Source organism: Pomacea canaliculata, linkage group LG4, assembly GCF_003073045.1.
Source record: "Pomacea canaliculata isolate SZHN2017 linkage group LG4, ASM307304v1, whole genome shotgun sequence".
NCBI classification, from domain to species: domain Eukaryota; kingdom Metazoa; phylum Mollusca; class Gastropoda; order Architaenioglossa; family Ampullariidae; genus Pomacea; species Pomacea canaliculata.
In genome coordinates, this window is record NC_037593.1 from 16,202,788 (window position 1) to 16,222,709 (window position 19,922).

A 19,922-nucleotide genomic window follows, 5' to 3' on the forward strand; every position below is an offset into this window, starting at 1 on the left:
ACTACATTTTCTTTTCATCCTGTTTTAGTATGATTTTAATAATTATTGATCGATGCTTGTTTTATTAGACTGAGTAAACATTAATAAAACTCTAAATATTATTTATTAAGGATTAATTTAAGCGTAGTGATAATTGAAGAACCGAAATATTCTTTAAGAGCATCGGGCTTTTCCACAACAAACGTCTGCTAACCAAGTGAGGTGTCGAATCTGTTTAAGAAATGATGAGTACAGACCTATAAATAATTTTGGGTACAATGGAAGGAATAGATGAGATCCTTTGCGATCCTGAAAATGTGTCGGAGGTGTCGTCTTCAGTGTCAAAGACCAAACTGCAGAGAGCTAGGTCCTTTACGGACGCGATACGAGAAAAATATTGCAATCAAGAGAATGACGTTTGGTCTCAGTTTATTATCGACATGACGATCAGAGGAAAACCCAAAAACAAAGGAAATAATGCAGCAGAACTCGGTCATCTGCGAAATGTTGTGAGTTTTAAACTTGATAAGTAATTTTTTTCCGTCCAATGTTATGTAAGGAGACTTAAGGAGACTCTTTCTCTCTTGACCGTATACCAATGTCGACAATGTTTCTAGCAGTTGCTTTGTGCTGATGTTGCGCAGTATACCTCTGAACAGGATAGTTCTGTGCCTGTCGTCTACCTGCAGATCTCTTTTTCCAGTAACCGTCTCTACAACCTATATCCTTGGCCATCTTATCTAAAGTTTTGACTTTGGTGCTTCGTCGCTAAATTTTCCGTTAAGATTTTGAATCTGTACATGTGTACGTCGGAGTGCGCTGTACTCCGATGAGAAGTATATATCCTACCTCTCTTGCTCCGTTAAGTTTCTTTACTTTGTGATCAACACACTTTCATCGGTACCAGGAACTTGGGTCGTAGTAGGGAGATCAACTAGTCTGCGCTTTCATTCCAAGAACCATGCTTACAGCTGGTTTAATTGTGCAGGGTGTGTCCTGTCCAGCCCCATTTGCGTTTTGTGATGTCTTGGCTAGTGGCATTCTGGTTGGTTCTTTTCCACAGGCTGATGTTGGAGATCTTTTCAGGCCATCCTATTCCCAGAATATGGCGTAGGCATCGATTGGTAAAGATCTGGAGCTTGTTGTTGATGGTGTTTATTATACTCTCCAGGTTTTAGAACTATACAGTATGACTGCCTTCACATTCATTGTGTTGAAGATGCGGATCTTACTGCGGAAGGATAGTCATCGGGAGTTCCAGATGGGGCGTAGGCTGTTGAGAGCAGGCCTGGCCTTGTTGATGCGGCTTTTGGTGTCATCGTCTGCTCCACCGTCCTTGTTGACAGTGCTCCCCAGATACGTGAACCGGTCTGTTTCCAGGATGTTCTCTCCTTGAAGCTGGAATTGGGAGTTCCTGTTTGTTGTTGATTCTCATCACTTCTGTCTTCTTTCTGTCGATCTTTAAGTCGGTCTTCTCTACTTCCTCGGCTAGCTTACTCAGTTTGGTTTGTGCATGTTGTTGCCAGTGAGATAGGAGACTAATGTCATCTGCAAAGTCCAGGTCCTCTAGCTGTTTGGTGAAGGTCTACTGGATACCAGTGTTGTTGTCTTGGGTTGTCTTGCGCATAATGCAGTGTATGACCATCAGGAAGATTGTTGGGATAATATGCAACCCTGTCTTACGCCGGTCTTCATTATGAAAGGTTTAGGTAAAGAATAATGACAACAACTTGTTTTTAATTTAAGAGAAAATCGTGTATGCGTCAGTGTGAGATTTTAACCGATATGCATTTTGCTGCACTAAACCTGGTTGGAATGTGATACACCCTCGCGGGAAACATCAAAGAGGGGCTAATGTCAACAGTCCAGGAGGTTCTAGGGTGACAAAGAAATCAGAAACAGCCATGGGTTACGAATGACATTCTAGATCTCTATGACCAAAGGAGTAGATGTCCAGGTCCTCTAGCTGTTTGTTGAAGGTCTACTAGAGAAAAGAAAAGCAAACCCGAAACAGCTTCCCAATACAAAGTAAACTATGCCATCAAGAAAGGGAAGAAGGCATCTAGGAAGAACTGGATCGAGATCCAATGCTGGGACATAGCGGAAGGAATGGCACGAGGTGACAGCAAAAAGGCCTACCAGCTACTATAAGGCCCTCACCAAGACCGATTGGCACAAGACCTCAGTCATTGAGGACAGCAGTAGCCGCCTTCTCACAGAAAGCAATGGCGTACTCAGCCGATGTACTGAGTATTGCACAGACATGTACAACTTCCAGCCGAAGACCAACGCCGACATCCAGACTAGAAACACTGAACCTGCAGACTTCAAGTCATACGGGAAGAGGTCGAAAGAGCTGTACGCTGTCTGAAAGGAGGAAAGTCGCCAGGTGTTGATAATGTGCCAGATGAGCTGCTCAAGCAGGCTGGGGAAGAAACTACAAATGCCTTCACTGTTCTGCCAAAGAGTCATGTCCCTCCCTCACCCCACCCCCCAAAAAGGAGACAGCAAACAAAACTTTAGAATCTTAAGCTTTATCATCCACCAAAGCCACGTCATGCTGAAAGTCATACAGAACCTCATCAGCGTCAACCGCAAAAAAAAAAAAAAAAAAAAAAAAAGGCTGGCTTCAGACTACGTACGTAGAAGCACAGTAGAGCAGACCTTCAGCTGTCGCATTGTTATAGAGAAGCATCTTCGACATTAAGTGGTACCTCTACCAAAACTTCATTGACTCCAAACGGGCATTCGACAGAGTGTGGCACAAGGGGCTATGCCGTGTGATGCGAAAATTCAACATCAGAAGAAGGCTTAATTCGTTCAAGCCACCTAAGCGCTTTAGGTAGTGCAGTACTACTGGATAACCAAGCAGAAGCTTACTTTTGCACATACTTAGGCGTACGTCAATGATGTACCCTAGATTCGGTGCTGTTTAATATCTCCTTGGAGAACATCATGCTCGAAACCCTCCACAACCATCATACTTCCATTTCAATTCGTGGAAAGCCGATCTGCAGCCTAAGCTTTGAAGACGACATAGATTTGTTAGCAGGCACTAACAGTCGAAGAAGTGCAAGACATCACCAACAGACTGACAATTCAAACATGTGGAATGAGCAATAGCAAAAAGCAGTTATCTTTATGAACGGGGAACAGCTCGAAGAGGTATATATAAGCAGCTTCAAATACTTGGGAGCCTCCCTCTCTCAGGACAGCAGCTGCATGCCAGATATCCGCATCAGGATCGTAAAAGCAACAGCGTTGATGGCTAAGCTAGATAGAATCTGGCAAAGCCATAAGATCAGGTTCACTACCAAGTACAAACTGGACAAATCCCTGGTAGTACCGATCCTGCTCTACGGATGTGACACGTACGTGGTCTCTGCTCGCCAAAGCGGAAAGGAGAATCCCGGCATTCGAAAACAAGAGCCTGAGAAGGCTCCTCCAGATCTCATACAGAGAATATAGAACAGACCTTGCCACATTCGTAGGAAACCAGAAACTTCGTGCTTTCAACAGTCAAGAGACGTAAGATGGTCTTCTTTGGCCATGTGACCCGGAACAACGTCTTGTCGAAGACTATTCTTCAAGGCACGTCGGAGGGTAGTTGACGCCGCGGTGGCCAGAGGAAGAATTGGCTTACGATCGAACGTCGAAGACTGGGCTGGTCGACCTGATTATTCTATAGTAGGCAAGCGTGGCGGGCGCTGTCAGCTATATCATTTGCTCCCCCCAGCAGGTGCAATGTCAAGGGACGACTAACATTTAATACGCACCTCCAAACAGAACAACAATGACAACAAAGTTGTTTTCAAGCAAAGAATCCCAACGATTTAAAAGAAAATTGCGTTAAGTATCATAGTGAAATTTGTTCTCCGAATACTTAACATATTGTAAAACGGCTATTTATAAGACAATGGTAGCTGAATTTGTTCGAACATCGCGTGGCTCTGTTGATAATATTTGACGTTAAAAAGGTACTCCTGTCATTTGAGATTGATTCGTCTTTTGAGCGTGGAAGGATTCGACTTTAGCCTTTATCGTCTCGGGACGATATGGTAGCTTTGTCTGAAGTGTTGGATACGGGTCGAAACGACAGGTATAACCCAAAGAACAAGCAGTCTCTTTCAAACTGTCCTTATTATGACGTGATTTCTTTCAAAAATTGTAATATAGGGTAAGCGGCCAGCCAGAAACTTTATTTTAAAAAGTACATAATATTTTTCAACAAGTAAATTTTGAGAGGGGAGGGGGACAGCCACTCCCTCAAAAGAAATACTGATCGAGAAAGTATCCTTCACTGTCAGTATGGTCTTTGCCCTGCCTCCACCCCCCACCCCAACCAAAGGCAAGCATCATCGTACACTATATATACTTCTTCACTCAAATTTATAGTTCATGTGCAATACTAATTTTATATTTCCTTACAGAGTGTGGCAATGTGTGCATGTTTGTATCTGTGTGCATGATATGTACATTGATCTGCATGCTTATGTTTGAGTACTGTGCAGATCATGCCAATCCTAGTGACATATTTTGCAAGAGTAATAATTTCCTGTAATTGCCCTTGCAGATTAATAAAATTGTACTCCCTTATCTACAAAAAGATCATGTGTTTTCATGGGAACGTTTGCATTTTAATGTTTGTTTTACCTGCTGTATGGTGTTAACATTGGCCTAAATTAAAAACTCTGTATGCATTTAAAATGTTAACATCATTTAAAAAGTACCCTGTGAAAAGGTGTAAACGCATAGAAGAGAGATATACCACATATGCTAAATTAAAAACCCTAGAAGTAGCATTGTTATTTTATTAGTACATTTACTTGAATACTGACATTTTATCCTTTCCATTCTCATTATCAGGTTCTGAACAACCAGCAAGTTGCAGTTGGTGGAATTCCACACCAAGGTCTCGTGTCTTTGTGTCCAAATGTCACTGACCTTGACCTTTCATCAAATTTGCTTCAGAGTTGGGCGGAAGTGCTACCTATTCTTTATAACTTACCTTATCTCACATTCTTGAATCTCAGTCGCAATCATATCACACAGCAGAAGGTATAGAGTATTTAACTTAATAATTGTTAAATAATAAAAGTAGTTAATTGTGGAATTGCAGTTTTCAGTAATTATTGCATTAATAATGTAGTCTGTATGTTATTAATTGTTAGCATATAAAACAGCAAGTATTAACTCAAAAATCTATTATATAAAATAAAGTTTCTGTCAGTATTTATCATGAAATTTTATAATTTTTTTAACAGTGCATTCTTCATATAACATGATTAACATAGACATTATTTTATTTCTAAGGAGGTGCTGTGGAGATGGTCAGCTCCTCTGCCTCGACTGGAAAATGTGGTGCTTAACTCAACTGGTGTGGCCCTGAGGGAAGTGGTGGCACTGGCAAGTCTGATGCCTGCATTACGAGAATTGCACATATGTTGTAACTGTATGTTGTTTTTTTTCATTGTCAGTTATGACTCATGATACTTCTAACTGTACATTGACTTTTTAGGTCTTTTCTGAGTATGTATGATCCTGTGATCATTTATTTACTAACTTTGATTCTATCTTTTGATTGTGGTATAGTTTTTTACTGTTGTTATATGTGATTAATGGTGCACTCAGCTTCAATGGCATCTTGCCATTAATGTAGTGTATGAGATCAGTGAAAGTCTTCAGTTCTGGTTTTGAAACTGTTGACCAGTAGTTCATTTACTGTGGTATAATCAAGATATTCTATGAATGAATGCTTGTGTTATCAAAACAACAATGATTGTGGTCCTACGATACTGTTTCTAAAGCTGGAACCAATGCACTGTGTGCTTGTAATTTAATTTATACATAAAGATTGGGAGCGCATGGGTATTTACTGTTGAAACAGCTATGTAAAAATGTATGCATTTTGATCAGCTTAAAGAAATATGTGTATGTTATTGTGAAAGAGTCATAGTAACTATAACATAAAACAAGATAAATAAAGATTTATAGGTTGCAGTTTAAAAACATTCAAACAAAACTCTAGTTATGGAATAATTGCCAGTAAGAAAGTCATGGTGGCAAACTTAATCTTAGCCCAACCTCTATGGTTAGAAATAAATTTCTTGCCATTGAAAAACTAGAAATTAAGCATCTTCAAGTTTTTTAAACACTGTAAATGATATTTCATTAATTTTTTTATAAGCTAAAATGTTCATGTTTTAAACCACTTAGGTTGAATAATATTACTTGCACTGAAACATTTGTCGGTTTTTTTTGTTTTTATTTGTATTTATTTAGTTGGGGTTAATTTGTGTTTTTATTTAGACTATCAAGACTTGGGTAACATTGAGGCAGCTATCAATGAAGGGGCTTTGGCCAAGCTAGAGTGTTTGCGTTTGAATGAAAATATCATCACCAGGTAAGCAATTTTGTTTAGCATCTTATATAACTAAATTAGGCTTGCTTGGTGCACCATTAAAAGCAAGAAGATATGTTATCCAAAGCTAAAATCACTATTTTCCCCAGTGTTTTTATTTAGTTATGTTGTACCCTTAACAATAGATTAGAAACCCCACAATTATGATAAGTATGTATTTCTTTAAATGACATAAAGCACTGTAGTATTTGTTCTGGTCAAAACTAGCTCAAAAACCTCTGTGTCTCGATCAGTAATTACATGAAATTTTGGTTATTTAAAAAGCTTCGGATTTACTTTTACCAGATTTGATGATAAAGGACTCCTTGCTGTCATAAAGTTTTGGCTTGAATATAGATGGGTCTGTTTGCCACAAAATAATCACATCAGTAAATTCATGTAAACCATTCATGACAGTGGTGGTTCTAAAACAAATCAGATAAGAACTTGAACATATACAATTTGATATATATATATATCAAACTGCATTTGTTCGATACTTTTGGCTTGTCATTTTACAGCTGGGCTGAAGTTTGGAAACTGCGTGGTCTTCCTGCCTTAAAACAACTGATCTTGTCTGAAAATCCACTGTGTGATGTTTTCTATAGCTCTGACTCCAAAGAAGACTTAGCCATGTTTGACCTTGACATCTTTGACAATACATGTTATAGTGATGGAGAAGATTCCTCATTTGGCAAATGTGCCACAAAAGTAGTGCCTGAAGGCAGTTACTGCAGCAAGGCATTCTTTTCTGAAGCTGATGGGTCAGTCTCAGCACTGGCAACTTCTGCTGATAAGGTTGCTCTTGCAAATGATGGTGTGCTTAAAGACAGAGTCATCCTGCAAAATATTAACATGTGTTCCACAGTAATCACAGACCAGAACAAAACAAAGACTGAAGAGGAACATGATCTGAAGCAAGAAGTCCTTTATCAACAGAATAATGCAGCAAGCCAACAAGACAAGAGCAAATTACAACTGCCTTGCTCCATACTTAAGTGGCATCCATCAGTAGTGTATGAGCTTTTAGATGAAATTGTTTTCAGTGCATGGCAGCATGTCATTGGAGAACAGAAACTTCATGCCACTGGCAGATTGAGAAAAAAACCTGCTATTGACTGTGTCACTAAAGATGAAGAGAAAACAAATCAACAAGAAACAAACAGAATGAAATTGCAGGCTTCCGGTGTGATACTAGATGTGGTAAATAATTCTGTTAATGGCAGACCAACTGAAGCATACTCCAGTGGTGTGTATTTTTCAAATTAAATTTGCGTAGAAGGGTTGTTTTCAGGGAAAATGGTTTTCAAATTTATATGGTAAATATTTATGTTTTAACTCTGAATTAATTTTCCAGAACTGTTACAACATATTTAACAACTCTGAGTTTTCAGTTTGGTCAAAACAGATAAGTGTTTCAAAATGTGACAGTACAAGAAAAAAACACTAACACGTCACATATTTGCTAGGCACTGTTTTCAGTCACAAAGGGTTATTCCTCTTTATTTTGATTTCTAATTTTTATTTCTTTTTCTTTGATATTTTAAGCAGACCATAACAAGTGCACAACAAAGCTGAAGTTGTCTCCATTTGAGAAGTTGGACACTTTGTGTCTGAGTCGGACATCCATTTGTGAAGTCAAACACTTGCAGGCTCTTAACCAGTTTCCACAGCTGAAGTCATTAAAAATCATGGTAGCTGGGATATTTTGTGTCCTTCTGCAACAAAATTGTTTTCTATGCAGAATTGTAGCTTGAACCAAAACCATGCCCCTTGTTATATGGTATACCTTATGAAACACCAAGAAAGTCTACTTATATTAAAAGCACTGCATGAAATCATAATAAGAATCATTATTTATGAAAAAAATAAATCTCAACTTGGAGTGTCGGAGACACCGTTGTAGTTAATGCAACACATCTGTAAGCTAAGGCTGCTCATGTGTGTTTCAGGAAATAGCTTTGTTTTCTGACGTGCGACAAGAAGATAGGCGTAAACTGTTTGTGGCAAGGTGAGTTGCACTGATAATATTGTATGTTTAACACTGTGCATCCATGATATTTACTATGTAACACTGGGCACTTTTGCATCAGCACACTTGGCTGACCTTAGTTCACTCCGTGTTAGTGCAATAATGGTCAGAATTACAAAGTAAAAAGGCAAGGTTTGTGTAGTTAATGGGCATGTTGATTATTGTCAGATTCTGTAGGAAGTGTATTGTTTTATCTGCTTTTTATTAAATGTTATTTTAGGAGTGTAAAGGCTGTTTATTACAATCACCAAAGGGAAAACTTGAGGGAATATGTGCCTAGCACATGAGAAACATTTATTTAAGAAAACTTGCACACTAACTTCAAAACATGAATTAGTTGGTATGTGTACTTAACATTAATCTGTCTTTGTGACAAAGGAGTCAAAATAATTGCTTAAGTTATAAGTTCTAGTTTCATTTTTTAAAAAACTTGACAACCCGTGTGTTGTAACATGCTCTACAATCACTTTCTTATGAGTTGGGCATATTCTGGACATTTAAGGAGCACATGATATTTGTTCTGTTTGAACATTCATAATGCATGGAAATAGAATTCATTTGACAATTAAGGGAGATAGACAAAGGGGCTATCAAGAAAACATCAAATAATTGTTGAAACTAATTAAGATGATAATTGCAACTGTTCATCATATGTTATGTTGCTAGTCTCCCTGGCATCAAAGTTCTGAATGGTAGCGAAATTACACCAACAGAGAGAGAAAAAGCAGAAAGACACTACCTTCGACATTTTCTGAATAATCAAGAAAAAGCCCTTCGCTACAAAGAGCTAGTGGCTAAACATGGTATGTAGGAGTTATATTTTTTAACTTTGATAAAATATATCTGAGTGTCGTTTACATCAGATTGAAAATTGTTTCCAGTACCACAAAATTAGAATAAGCAGATCTGGTAGCAGTTAATAATGTACATTGTTGTAATGCAGTACTTTTGAATTATGTTTTTGTTTTATTAGTATTGGTGATTTTTTTTTCATTGACAGGCCCAATACAGCCTTTGCTTGACATTGACCTTGGTGTTAGATTTCAAAAGGATGCAACACTGACCTTTGTACTTTGTGGAGTGAAAGAATTTCAGGAAACTGTGAGTGTTTTGCAGCCAGTTGGAAAATTGAGGACTATGGTAGCAGAACGTCTAGCCATCCCATGGAAGTAAGTCTCTATGTATGTATGTGCATGCCTGTGCATTATATGTTTTAAAAATATATATGATATGCATAATTTTGTGAAGGTGGGAGCAGGAGGGTGAAGATTACTGGACGTATAGGTGTGAATGCACAATGTGTATTATGGTGCATGCAAGTACATTTGATTAAAGAAGGCGAAGTTATTTTCATTATTCCTTATATTACTTTAATAAAAGTTGTTAACAACAAAAGCAGCATTGTTACAAGGGTTTGTAATTTTTCCTGCAGATCTTTCCGTATGTTTCACTTTGCTTGTGGACCACACCAGCAGGAGCAAGTATTTGATGAACTGTTCCTAGATTCTCTGCCTTTGAGTCGCTTTGATTTTATGGATGGTGATGAAATCCATATTGAATTTATTGAGGATACAGAAGTGAACCCAGTTGTGAGTTTTTCGAAGAAGGCAATTTTTAAAACAGACATTACTTTTTAGGAACTAACAAATGTTGAACCAGTTAGAAAACTCATTAATAGGTTGTGGCTAATACACATTAATTAGTTGGCATAACAAAAAATTATTCACAGGTTCTGATAACTTTCACTCATTTAAATTGGTTCTCTTGCATTTTCCCTCATAACGAGAACACTGAAATGCAAGTTATAAAGAAGAAGATAATTGTAAACTAGATGACATCTGTTAGCAGAAGGGCACACACAATGTATATAATCATTTTTCAAATGTAGATAAATAGCAGTGCATGTGCCTTTTTTGTATAATGATATTCTTACAGTTTAGATACTATCTTTTTTCAGTAGGCAACACCTACATTTAAGCTTATAGACAAAAGAAGGCTATTGCCTAAGCATGAGCATAACGTTTACCTTGCAAAACACTATATTTTCATATTGGACACGTTTCTGTCCTAATTAAAGGCAGCTACACTATTAAAATATCCCAGCTGGATCTCATGTTATACATAAAATGCATGCATGCATGCCTTTATAATGCATTGCCTCGGGGTAGTAATTTTTAACAGCATCTCAGAAATATACATCTTACAGTTTATTAATGTTATGAAAAGAAATCATTTTTATAATCAAGACCAGTTAGTGTTATGTATCTGGATTTAAATATTGCTTGTTCAAACACAACCTGAGCTTGTATAAATATAGTTGAAAGAATTTACTGTAATAAATATAGTTAAAAGAATTTTTTTGTAATAAATATACTTTGTTTAAATAATCACATGGCTTATTTCCTCACAAAGACATAAAAAGTATCATTATAAAAAGTGTAAAAAGGAATCTAGCATTCCTTCAACTTTTTGTCATCAGTGGGAAAGTGCTCCTCTGTGACAGACACCATTTTCTTCTTCTTGTCTGCTGTTTTTCACATGAATAAATCCCAGTTACATAACTGCAAAATTTATCTTAAAATTTTTATTGTCTTCTTTTTATTACCCTCTCTTTGTGTGTGTATGAGAGAGAGAAAACTAAAATGATGCACACTAAATGGCAGAGTGGATACATATTTTAATTTTACTGAAATATTTTCCACATGTATGTGAATTTTGGCACAGCTACTGTGAGTTATTCTGTTACTTTCCTTGATGTGGTTTGTATATTTGTTTGTACATATTTGCTTTAAGACATACGACAGTGACCTGTACTTAATGTGAAAGTTGATATGAATATTAATGACAAGGATGATTTTTGAGTGAACACCTTGTTTTATTTGGATGCAGTAATGACTTTAAGACAGATGCAGTACTGGATTTAATCTTACTGCTTGCTGAATTATATACTCCTGCAGATTAAAAAAAAACAGACCCCAGTTGCAACCATTCATTCGGATACTGCAGCATAGATATAAACCTGAAATTTTTAATGCACACCTGGAAATGAAAGAAAAAAAAATTGTAAGAAATAATTGTAAAACACTGGCTACGTTATATACAACTTGTCGACTAGAACTTAAAGTGACTAGACTTTTATACATATATTTTGACATGCATTACCTTATATGTCTGTGATATTGTTACATATGTTCTATTGCAACAGTGCAACAGGTGTGAATTGTTTAAGCATAGTATGTGTTAAGCCTGTAATATGTTTAATGTGTTAATGGAAAATAAATGTTTTTAAAAAAATCAGTCACACAAAAAAATATGATTAATGATAGTGATAAGAAACATGTTTTGAGGAATATTTTGGTCTTTTCTGCATACCAACAGACTAAAGAGCAGTGCATGTTCTAGAGTGTGACAGTTGATGACAAAAGACATTAATTGCAAAAAGTATATATCCAGACATTGATGAATTGCATATTTTTTGTGTCCTTCGGAGATAAAAATTGAGTGCCTTTTATATTTGATTTAACGATTTAATGTTGAGAATGTTTGAATATATTGATCTATGATCATATTATAATGTATAACATTATTACATTTAAACACACGTCATAGTAGTTTGGTAGTTAGTACACGTGCCTGTGAAGAAGTCCAAGGTCTAAGGCTCAGAACTGGGGAAGGAAAACTTCCCCTACCAACCCAACCAGTTTCAAGAAGAATCAAGTACCTGATCTAGCAGAGAGGGTAAATGCAGCTCTGCTGTCGTCATGAATTGCTTGTCTTAGACATAGTGATCCATGCATATTCACTGCACTGCTGCCCCTAAGTTTGGGAGTTTGCTTTTTTGTTGTTGTTGGTTTTTTTTTTGTTTTTTTTCATTTCGTTCTTTGTGCATGAACGAAGCTCTTTTTGCTTTTGTTTTCAAAGTCTATATATATTATGCAAGTTTTAAACTGTCTTAATGCATGAATTTAAAGTTTATGAACAGTTAAACAGGTTTTTGGCTAGTTCTTTTTTTTGGGGGGGAGGAAGAGTCCTAGACAGGACCACAACAGATACATAAAAATTTGTTCAGTAGTTTTATTGGGTTTTGTTTTTAATCAAGCAATCTGTGATTTCATCACTGCATTAATCCTTCCCATGATATGTGTATGAGTAGATATCATAGAACTGATAAAATACACACATGGAGATGAAACCTTTCTCACACATTCACATGCATAAGCAGTGTCCAATTGTTGAAATTGCATGTACAATTTTTTTTAACATTCATAGTGCTTTTATCTTTCCATATTAAGATTTGCCTAAACTTCAAAATAAAGCTTTTTTTACGTGACCATTATATTAATGTTTTTATGTGCTGATGATAATATTTTCATAGTAACATGTTCTTGCATATGAAGATTTAGAGTAGTATTTTCAAAATAGATATACAGCACCAACCTTGACTACAAATAAATATCTCTATTCTCAGGAGACGAGGAACAACAATGAAAGGCATCAAGCTTTAACTGTGTTAAGAAAATAATGTTAAAAAAACAATAATCATCTGAAATGGTTGCAAGCAAACAAAAATGCTTTAAAGCTTCAACTATTCACTTTGAATCAAATAACTTAAGAGCGCAAAAAATTCAGAGGACTATGAGTTTTTCAACTGGTAGCAGGCAGGTTGTCCTAAACAGATACTATCTAGTTTACTGCAAACAACACAGGCACAGAATATAAGTAATTTTCCATTAATTGTCATTTTCTACCTACAAATATTTCTTATAAAAAGTTAAATTTTGTCAAATGTTTCGGTGTGCTGAAAACCAGAATTAAGAGTTAAGGTTTGAAGGCTGTAGCCTAGAGTTATTTGCGGATTTTCCACATACGCATCGGTCTTGCTGTGAAGACATCAACATCGGGGTGAGTGGGGACTGTAAAGGGAGGTAATTTTGATTTTGGTACCTTCTTCCGGTTTCTACTCTGTTTTGATCTCCTGTCTTCCACGCTCGCGTTTAAGATGTTGATGTTTTGTCCGATCTGCGCTAACGTGCTTGTCGTGGAAGAAGGTCCAAAATGTTATCGGCTGGCATGCAATACATGTCCTTACATTAAAAATATGACCAGAAAGGTTTGTACGACCGTGAACTATGGCACAACTGTTAGCACCAATATCTGTGACTGTTAATTAAGATTGAATGACGCTACGGGTCGAGGTTGTGATCTTGTTTACTGAAAAGTTTCCAGTTTGGCCTTCACGTAAATTGAATTATATTTTTCTCATATTTTTAACCGCTTTGTAAGTTCATATTAGCACTTTTGCCCTCGCTTGCTGTTATATAAAAGTTTTAAACGAAGTAGTTATTAATACCATGTGTACATGGACCTACGTCAACACAAGAGCACCTGTCTACACTTTTCTCTGTGTTGTCTGCGGTATAGCGCAAACTTGCCATTGACCCTTACCATAAAAGCCCTAAATTAAACCATCTCACTGAAAATTAACCCTCTGCATACTTCAATACCCGGCTTGATCTTTCCCTTCACCCTAACATGAAGCATATCCCCAACCCTACTTGAGATCCTACAAAATTAAGCAGTATAAGAAATACTGGTACTAAAAATATACTCAAACCTTTTCAAACATAACCCTACACAATCTACTTCAAAACTGTATGACTGTGTACAATGTAGCAAAAATCCTCATTGATTAGTAATTTAATAACTAGGTTTATCAGTGTATCTTCACATTTGAAGTAGCAAAAGTTCTTATAGCTTGCAGCTGTCCACTGATTCCTTTGTCCCCAGCCCACCACAGCACCATCTCAAAACAAATGGAATAAATTATGGAATGAATGATATCATTGTAGTCATAGTTAATCTATTGCTTTGTCTTATCTGTATACTGCTAAGACTGCATAACAAACTTGATTTAACACAGCTGTCATCAAGACGTTACCCACGCCTGAAAGAAGTTGATGATGTACTAGGAGGAGCTGCAGCCTGGGAAAATGTTGATTCCACAGAGAGTAAGAATTTTCCATAAAAAAAATATTCTGGAAATTATTATCAATAGCATAATCAAAAGCCATTATAGTCAAGGTTTTTATTTGGCTTAGTGAATTATTAGTATTATGTGAAGTATTATGGTTAATATTAATTAACTAAGAAAATATTTCTTTTAAAATTCAGAACTGAAATGCTTAAGTCCCTATCACTTTATAAGTTTTAAAGGGTCTATAGAAAAGACTTAAATTATTTCTCAATAAATGTTGAAAACATTTTAATGGGATTTTTAAAATGCAGTCCATTAACAGGGGAATATCATTTTTTATGTTATTACTGCACTGTAGAAGGGGAAAATCATAAAGTCTTTTGGCTGTATGTACAAAATGTGAGTAGTGCACTGCAGCTTGTAAATTTTTCTTCATTGTTACACACTTTGCTCTTTATTTAAAACTGCTTTAAATTTGTCCAAATTTTGGACTTTTTTTTAAATTTTCATTTTGTTAAAAATCAAATTAGATACACCTAGCTAAATCTTTTACAGCAACGTGTCCAAAGTGTGAACACAAGCGTGCATTCTTCATGCAAATTCAGACTAGGTCTGCAGATGAACCAATGACAACGTTCTACAAATGCTGTAATATGGAGTGTGGTCATCGATGGAAAGAATGAAATAATTGAAACTGTAGCAGTGAATTCTTTGTGTGTGATAACTTTTCGGTATCTTTCACAGCATCCTTATTAAATGATAGCCTTACCCAATATGTTGAAATGCTTGGCATTAGGCTTCCAAATATAACTTGAAAATGATCATTTAATTTGGCTTCCTTAGCATTTCATCTCTCTATGATCTCTGAATTAGTGTATTAGAAATAAAGCCAGCATTATTGAAAAGTTAATTAACCCTCTTCTTTTTTTGTGTCCCCAAATTATGGCATGTTGCTGCTTTCACTTTCCTTGTTAATTTAAGAACAGGTATAAAAATAATTTCAGATTTTTCTGGGAAGTAATTACTCAATGTTTTATGGCTGTTGATTTTCGGAGTTTGCTAGAGAGACAACCATACTCTTGTGAGTTGAAGGAGGATGGATACATGAGTGAATAAATGTGTGTAAATAGTTATGCAAGTTTGTCAAAATTGTGTTAACACATAAATGTTAGAAATAATCCATTGATATTAACATAATTTTGACTAACCCTGTATATGTATATCAAAGAATATGGGACGATAGCATCTTTGTACAGTGTTTTATTTGAAAAATGTAAAATCTGTAATAAAACAAAAACAATATCTGGTTCAGTTATTTTGCATAATGAAGTGTGAAGTCAATAATTTAAAAAAGTTTCATATACAGATAATTTTCTTGTTACAGAAGCTAATAGCTAAATGGATGCAAATCTTGAAAAACACAGCGCAAATGAGCGCCAGGCCGTGTTTTGGAGAATAGTGGAATCTTCATTGAAAATCAAAATTGCATTAAAGTAGTAAAGTTTCTCTCCCTCGTTCTCATCACTGCATGGGGGCTGGTGCACCGTTTCAGATTTTGATCCCTCTATTTCAGTGTTTCTGCTCGTCTTCCTCTGCAGATTTATGACACTGTCGCCCGATTCCTCTTTGTGTCTTCTATGTTTGCCTTTTATTATTTATCTGCAGTTTTCTCCTTCCGTTCTTCTTATCCTGTTGATATCTCCTACTTGTGAGCGAGATTATGCGCTATATAAATAACACGTTGTTTTTTATTATTACTGTAGTTAGTGCAGAAGGCAGGGTTTTCACGCTCAGCTATTCATGACGTAAAGACTTGCTTTTGCGTCAGTTTGCTGACGTCATCGAAGATCCTTTCCTTCAGTGGACATGGCGGCAGATCACTTGCCAACTTATATCAAATTATTCCAGGCTACAGCATCGGAATCCACTAGAGCCAGGGCATTTTTAAAGCAAGCTTCGGATTACTAAAACGAAAAAAAAAAAGGCCAGTACTGGGATGTTACTGACCGATTCCTTTCACCATGCTAGAAGATTATTTTTGCGATGGAGTCTACATAAACTTGACGGACAATATCTTGCGGAGGAGGACATGCACCGAGTGCGACTCAGAATACCGGCTTTCGTGTTCGTGGGTTCCATGTTTTGCATCGGCGTTCCCAGCAACGCCATCGTTCTGTTAGTGTATCGTCAGCAACAAGTGTCCCACGTCCTGTCTAGGCGCTTTGTCGTGGCCGTGTCGTTATACGACCTCACAGAATGCTTGGTGGGAATGTCCTTCGAACTGCTTGATCTCTATTCCGATTACAAATTCAACGTTCCTTTTGCATGCAGGTAAGAATCAACTGTGCAGTTATGATGGGTAGCGTGTGGCATCATTTTACCGCATGCTGAAGAAGTGTCGATGCCGCCGAACTTTGTGGCCAAGGGTCTGACTTGGGTGTACCTTTCGACATCAGAAGTTATCTTTCCGCCACCGAGGTTGCCTTACCTCCGATGTGTAGGTGCAGCCGTGCAAAGTCTGTGTGTGCCTTTGGATGTTTTATCCACCATTTCAAGGTTATTCTAACAGCTTTTTTTTCAAATATAGCTTGGCATCAGGGTTAGGGTTAACTCTACCTCCTTTAAAGCTGTTGTGGTTTAACTCCTAAAGAACCCTCTCCTAGAAAAAAAAATTGATTCGAGGGGTTGGTTATACGGTGGCTAAGACGCCTCTCTCCACGAGAGTGAGAATAAGTGTGATGGATTCTTACATACCTCGTTCCGGGTGTGACACATGTCTTGAAAAGTTCCAAACAAAATGTTGCAAAGACGACGTTATATTCATGAAGATAAAAAGTCAGTCAAGTTACCAGACTCCATGGATAGATCCATCAGAATATGCTCAACATGTTTCATTTGCTTCTTTAGCCAGGAATTTGGGTTTTACTGTGACATGTGGCATTGTTTCCAGCACCTGCAGAACTGCATTTTTTGAGCTACGCAATATCAACAACAACCATCAGTTTCTTTCCATTCAAACTGCACACTATTGTTTATGCCTCTGTTTTACCCAAACATGACTATTGTAATTCTCAAAATATCAAAAATATCCCAAAATATCAAAACAAGATAATTATCACTTCTTCTTCCTTTCTTTCCATCTGTCATTATTTCTTTGTCCAGATCATTCTGTCATGTAATCCATATCCTCGTCCACTTCCCCATTTGTGATCCTGAGTTCACCTGGGTTCACGCATAGTTAAGTTCCGTCCTTGTGCAGGTTAGTGAATTTCACGATCGCCGTGACTACGTGCGGCTCCATGACAACAATTCTGCTGTGGAGCGTGGAATTGTTCAACAGGGTCGCGCGGCCATTGTCGCCACAGTTCAGCGGCAAGACTCAACTAACCGGCATCATCGTCTTGTTCGTGGCATCTCTCGTCATCTCGATCCCCGTATTCTTCCTCTTCGGGAAAAAGAAAATGAAACTCGGAAATTTTAACAGGTTAGAAAAGTAAGGACGTGCTCTGAAAAGTCTTCAGTTTGTGTGGCGAATAAGATGACAGATAGCGGTGAGTTGAAGGGGAGGGCAAAAGTATTTACTTATTTGTACGAGTGATTATCAGTTGGGGAGTACTGTGAGCGTGCATGCACTGCGTGTGCGCTGCCTGTTCCAGGATTATCTTTTCTTTATACTTTACTTGTCCGTCTGTCCATTCTTGAAGGGGTTCTTGATATGCTTACGACTTGCTGAAAGTGTAAACCTCCTTCATGCTCATACTCTCCCCTTCCACATCTCATACAGGTTATGACTGTGGGGTTAGGTCAGAATTGAAAGACTCCATCTGGACGCTGCTTGCGGTGTATACCTTCATCTTTGCTGGGCTGCTGGTCGTCATCACCATGATCTGCATTCAGGTCAAGGTCATCAGGATAATCTGGTTAAAGACTGTGAAGAGAAGACCGACCTTAGATTCGATATTCCCCGATCCACTTTTACCGACACCAGATGTCGTCGTTACGTCACCAGAAGTGGAGGACTTTCATCATGTGTCCGCGGGGCAAGAGACGATATTCTTTTAGGCTTCCTGGTGTGTGTGTGGTGCGCGCGAGCTCGTGTGTCTGAACGTACGTGTGTGTGTGTGTGTGCATTACGTACAAAAGGACGGACGAAATAACGAATATGACGGCAATAGAAAAATAACATATAGTACGCGAAATAGCGTTGACAAAAATAGTAGTGGTGGTGGTAGTGGTGGCGGCGGCGGTGGTGGTAGTAGTGGTTGTGGTGGTGGTAGTGGTGGTGGCGGCGGTGGTGCTTACAGCTACACTGGCGTAATTAGGGGGGGGGGGCTAGAATAAGAGGAAAAGGCATAGGGCGTCAGGGAGAAAGGGGATGGAAAAGAATATGTAATGTAGACCGTATAATACATATTGACTACCTAATGTAGGTTGAGTGATACATATTGATTACTTAATGTAGACTGTCAATAATCATTGATCACGCATTGTAAACTACTTAGTTCGCTTTGAATATGTATTATACACTGCTGGTCGAAAGGCAAATAGATGTTTGACCATTTCAAAAACTTAAATAAATTGAAAAAATGCTGTTGACCACAGCCCCGATCCATAGTTGATGTCGTCTATACAGAGCCGGGCAAATAAACACAAGAACAGGCATGGGAGAGAGGCCTCCACACCAGCTTTTCGAGATTGGTTCTTCAGTCGACGCCAGCGTTGGAGATTCGGTAGACCCCAGCCCAACGACGAGCGGGTTCAAAAGTAGTGACAAAAACCCATCCATGAAATCGTCCTCGAGTCGGTCGAAATCACGCAAAGAGAGGAAGGATGTCGAGGTATCCTCTCCCAACGACCGTTATCTCAGCGTCCCCGGCAACTCCGACCTGGACTCCGAACGCAACTCCAGCGCTTCCACCTTACCCACCCTCAAGCGCTCGCTGTCGTCCTTTTTCAGTTGGAACTTGGTTAACAGCGCGTCAGCGTCCTTCACCAGCCTGAGGGAGCGGATGAAGCCCACGACGTTCGACACCAGCTCGATGTCGGAAATCGGACGACAAGGGTTCCGTGTAGCGGTGCTGATGATGCTGGCCACAGTCGTCTTCTGCCTCTCCACCGTGCCCGCCCTCGTTGTGCTGGTGCTTTGGGCGACGGTCCGGGACCTGGACAACCGCGTCCGCTGCGAACGAAATCTACTTCGCCATTTACAATATCTGCATGCGGTCCTACTTCCTGTCCGCTGCTGCTAATCCCTTTTTGTACTCGTATTCGAGACCCAGGTTTCGGTACGCATTACTAAAACTCTTCGGACAAGACCCAGACAAGCAGAGAAGAAAAACTATCAGGAAAACCAAGAGAAAAAACTGAATAATATGTCATAATACTGAATATTGCTGATAATTTTTAATAACCTGTTTTGCATTAAACTAAAGAAAATAATTTTCTCTTTGTGTTGTTTACCGAAATAGATTTTTTCTACCTGTCCTTGTAACACTGATGTGAGCTCATTTGTTATGAGTAAAACAGTGTGTGTGTGT

At 38.0% G+C, this 19,922-nt stretch overlaps 3 protein-coding genes across 4 annotated transcripts; all 3 read left to right on the forward strand.

Moving 5' to 3' along the window:
- The first annotated feature begins 169 nt into the window (after nt 1–169).
- Nucleotides 170–12,741, forward strand: LOC112562374 (tubulin-specific chaperone cofactor E-like protein). 2 transcript variants are annotated; one of them, XM_025235615.1, is made up of 10 exons: nt 170–488; nt 4,846–5,037; nt 5,293–5,431; nt 6,289–6,382; nt 6,901–7,628; nt 7,928–8,073; nt 8,332–8,390; nt 9,078–9,214; nt 9,412–9,580; nt 9,844–12,741. In XM_025235615.1, the coding sequence occupies exons 1-10, from the start codon at nt 258–260 to the stop codon at nt 10,046–10,048; spliced, it is 2,100 nt and encodes a 699-aa protein (XP_025091400.1). In that variant the 5' UTR covers nt 170–257; the 3' UTR covers nt 10,049–12,741. The 2 variants fall into 2 exon arrangements, with proteins under 2 accessions (XP_025091400.1, XP_025091401.1); XM_025235616.1 differs by having other exon boundaries at nt 7,931–8,073.
- Nucleotides 12,742–13,341: 600 nt separating this feature from the next.
- On the forward strand, nt 13,342–15,687 carry LOC112562378 (DNA-directed RNA polymerase III subunit RPC10-like). Its single transcript, XM_025235622.1, has 3 exons — nt 13,342–13,521; nt 14,332–14,419; nt 14,941–15,687. Exons 1-3 carry the CDS (start codon nt 13,411–13,413, stop codon nt 15,066–15,068), a joined length of 327 nt encoding a protein of 108 aa, XP_025091407.1. The 5' UTR covers nt 13,342–13,410; the 3' UTR covers nt 15,069–15,687.
- Nucleotides 15,688–17,884: 2,197 nt separating this feature from the next.
- Nucleotides 17,885–19,769, forward strand: LOC112562376. The gene is made up of 2 exons (XM_025235619.1): nt 17,885–18,425; nt 19,019–19,769. The coding sequence occupies exons 1-2, from the start codon at nt 18,136–18,138 to the stop codon at nt 19,632–19,634; spliced, it is 906 nt and encodes a 301-aa protein (XP_025091404.1). The 5' UTR covers nt 17,885–18,135; the 3' UTR covers nt 19,635–19,769.
- Nucleotides 19,770–19,922: the final 153 nt, after the last annotated feature.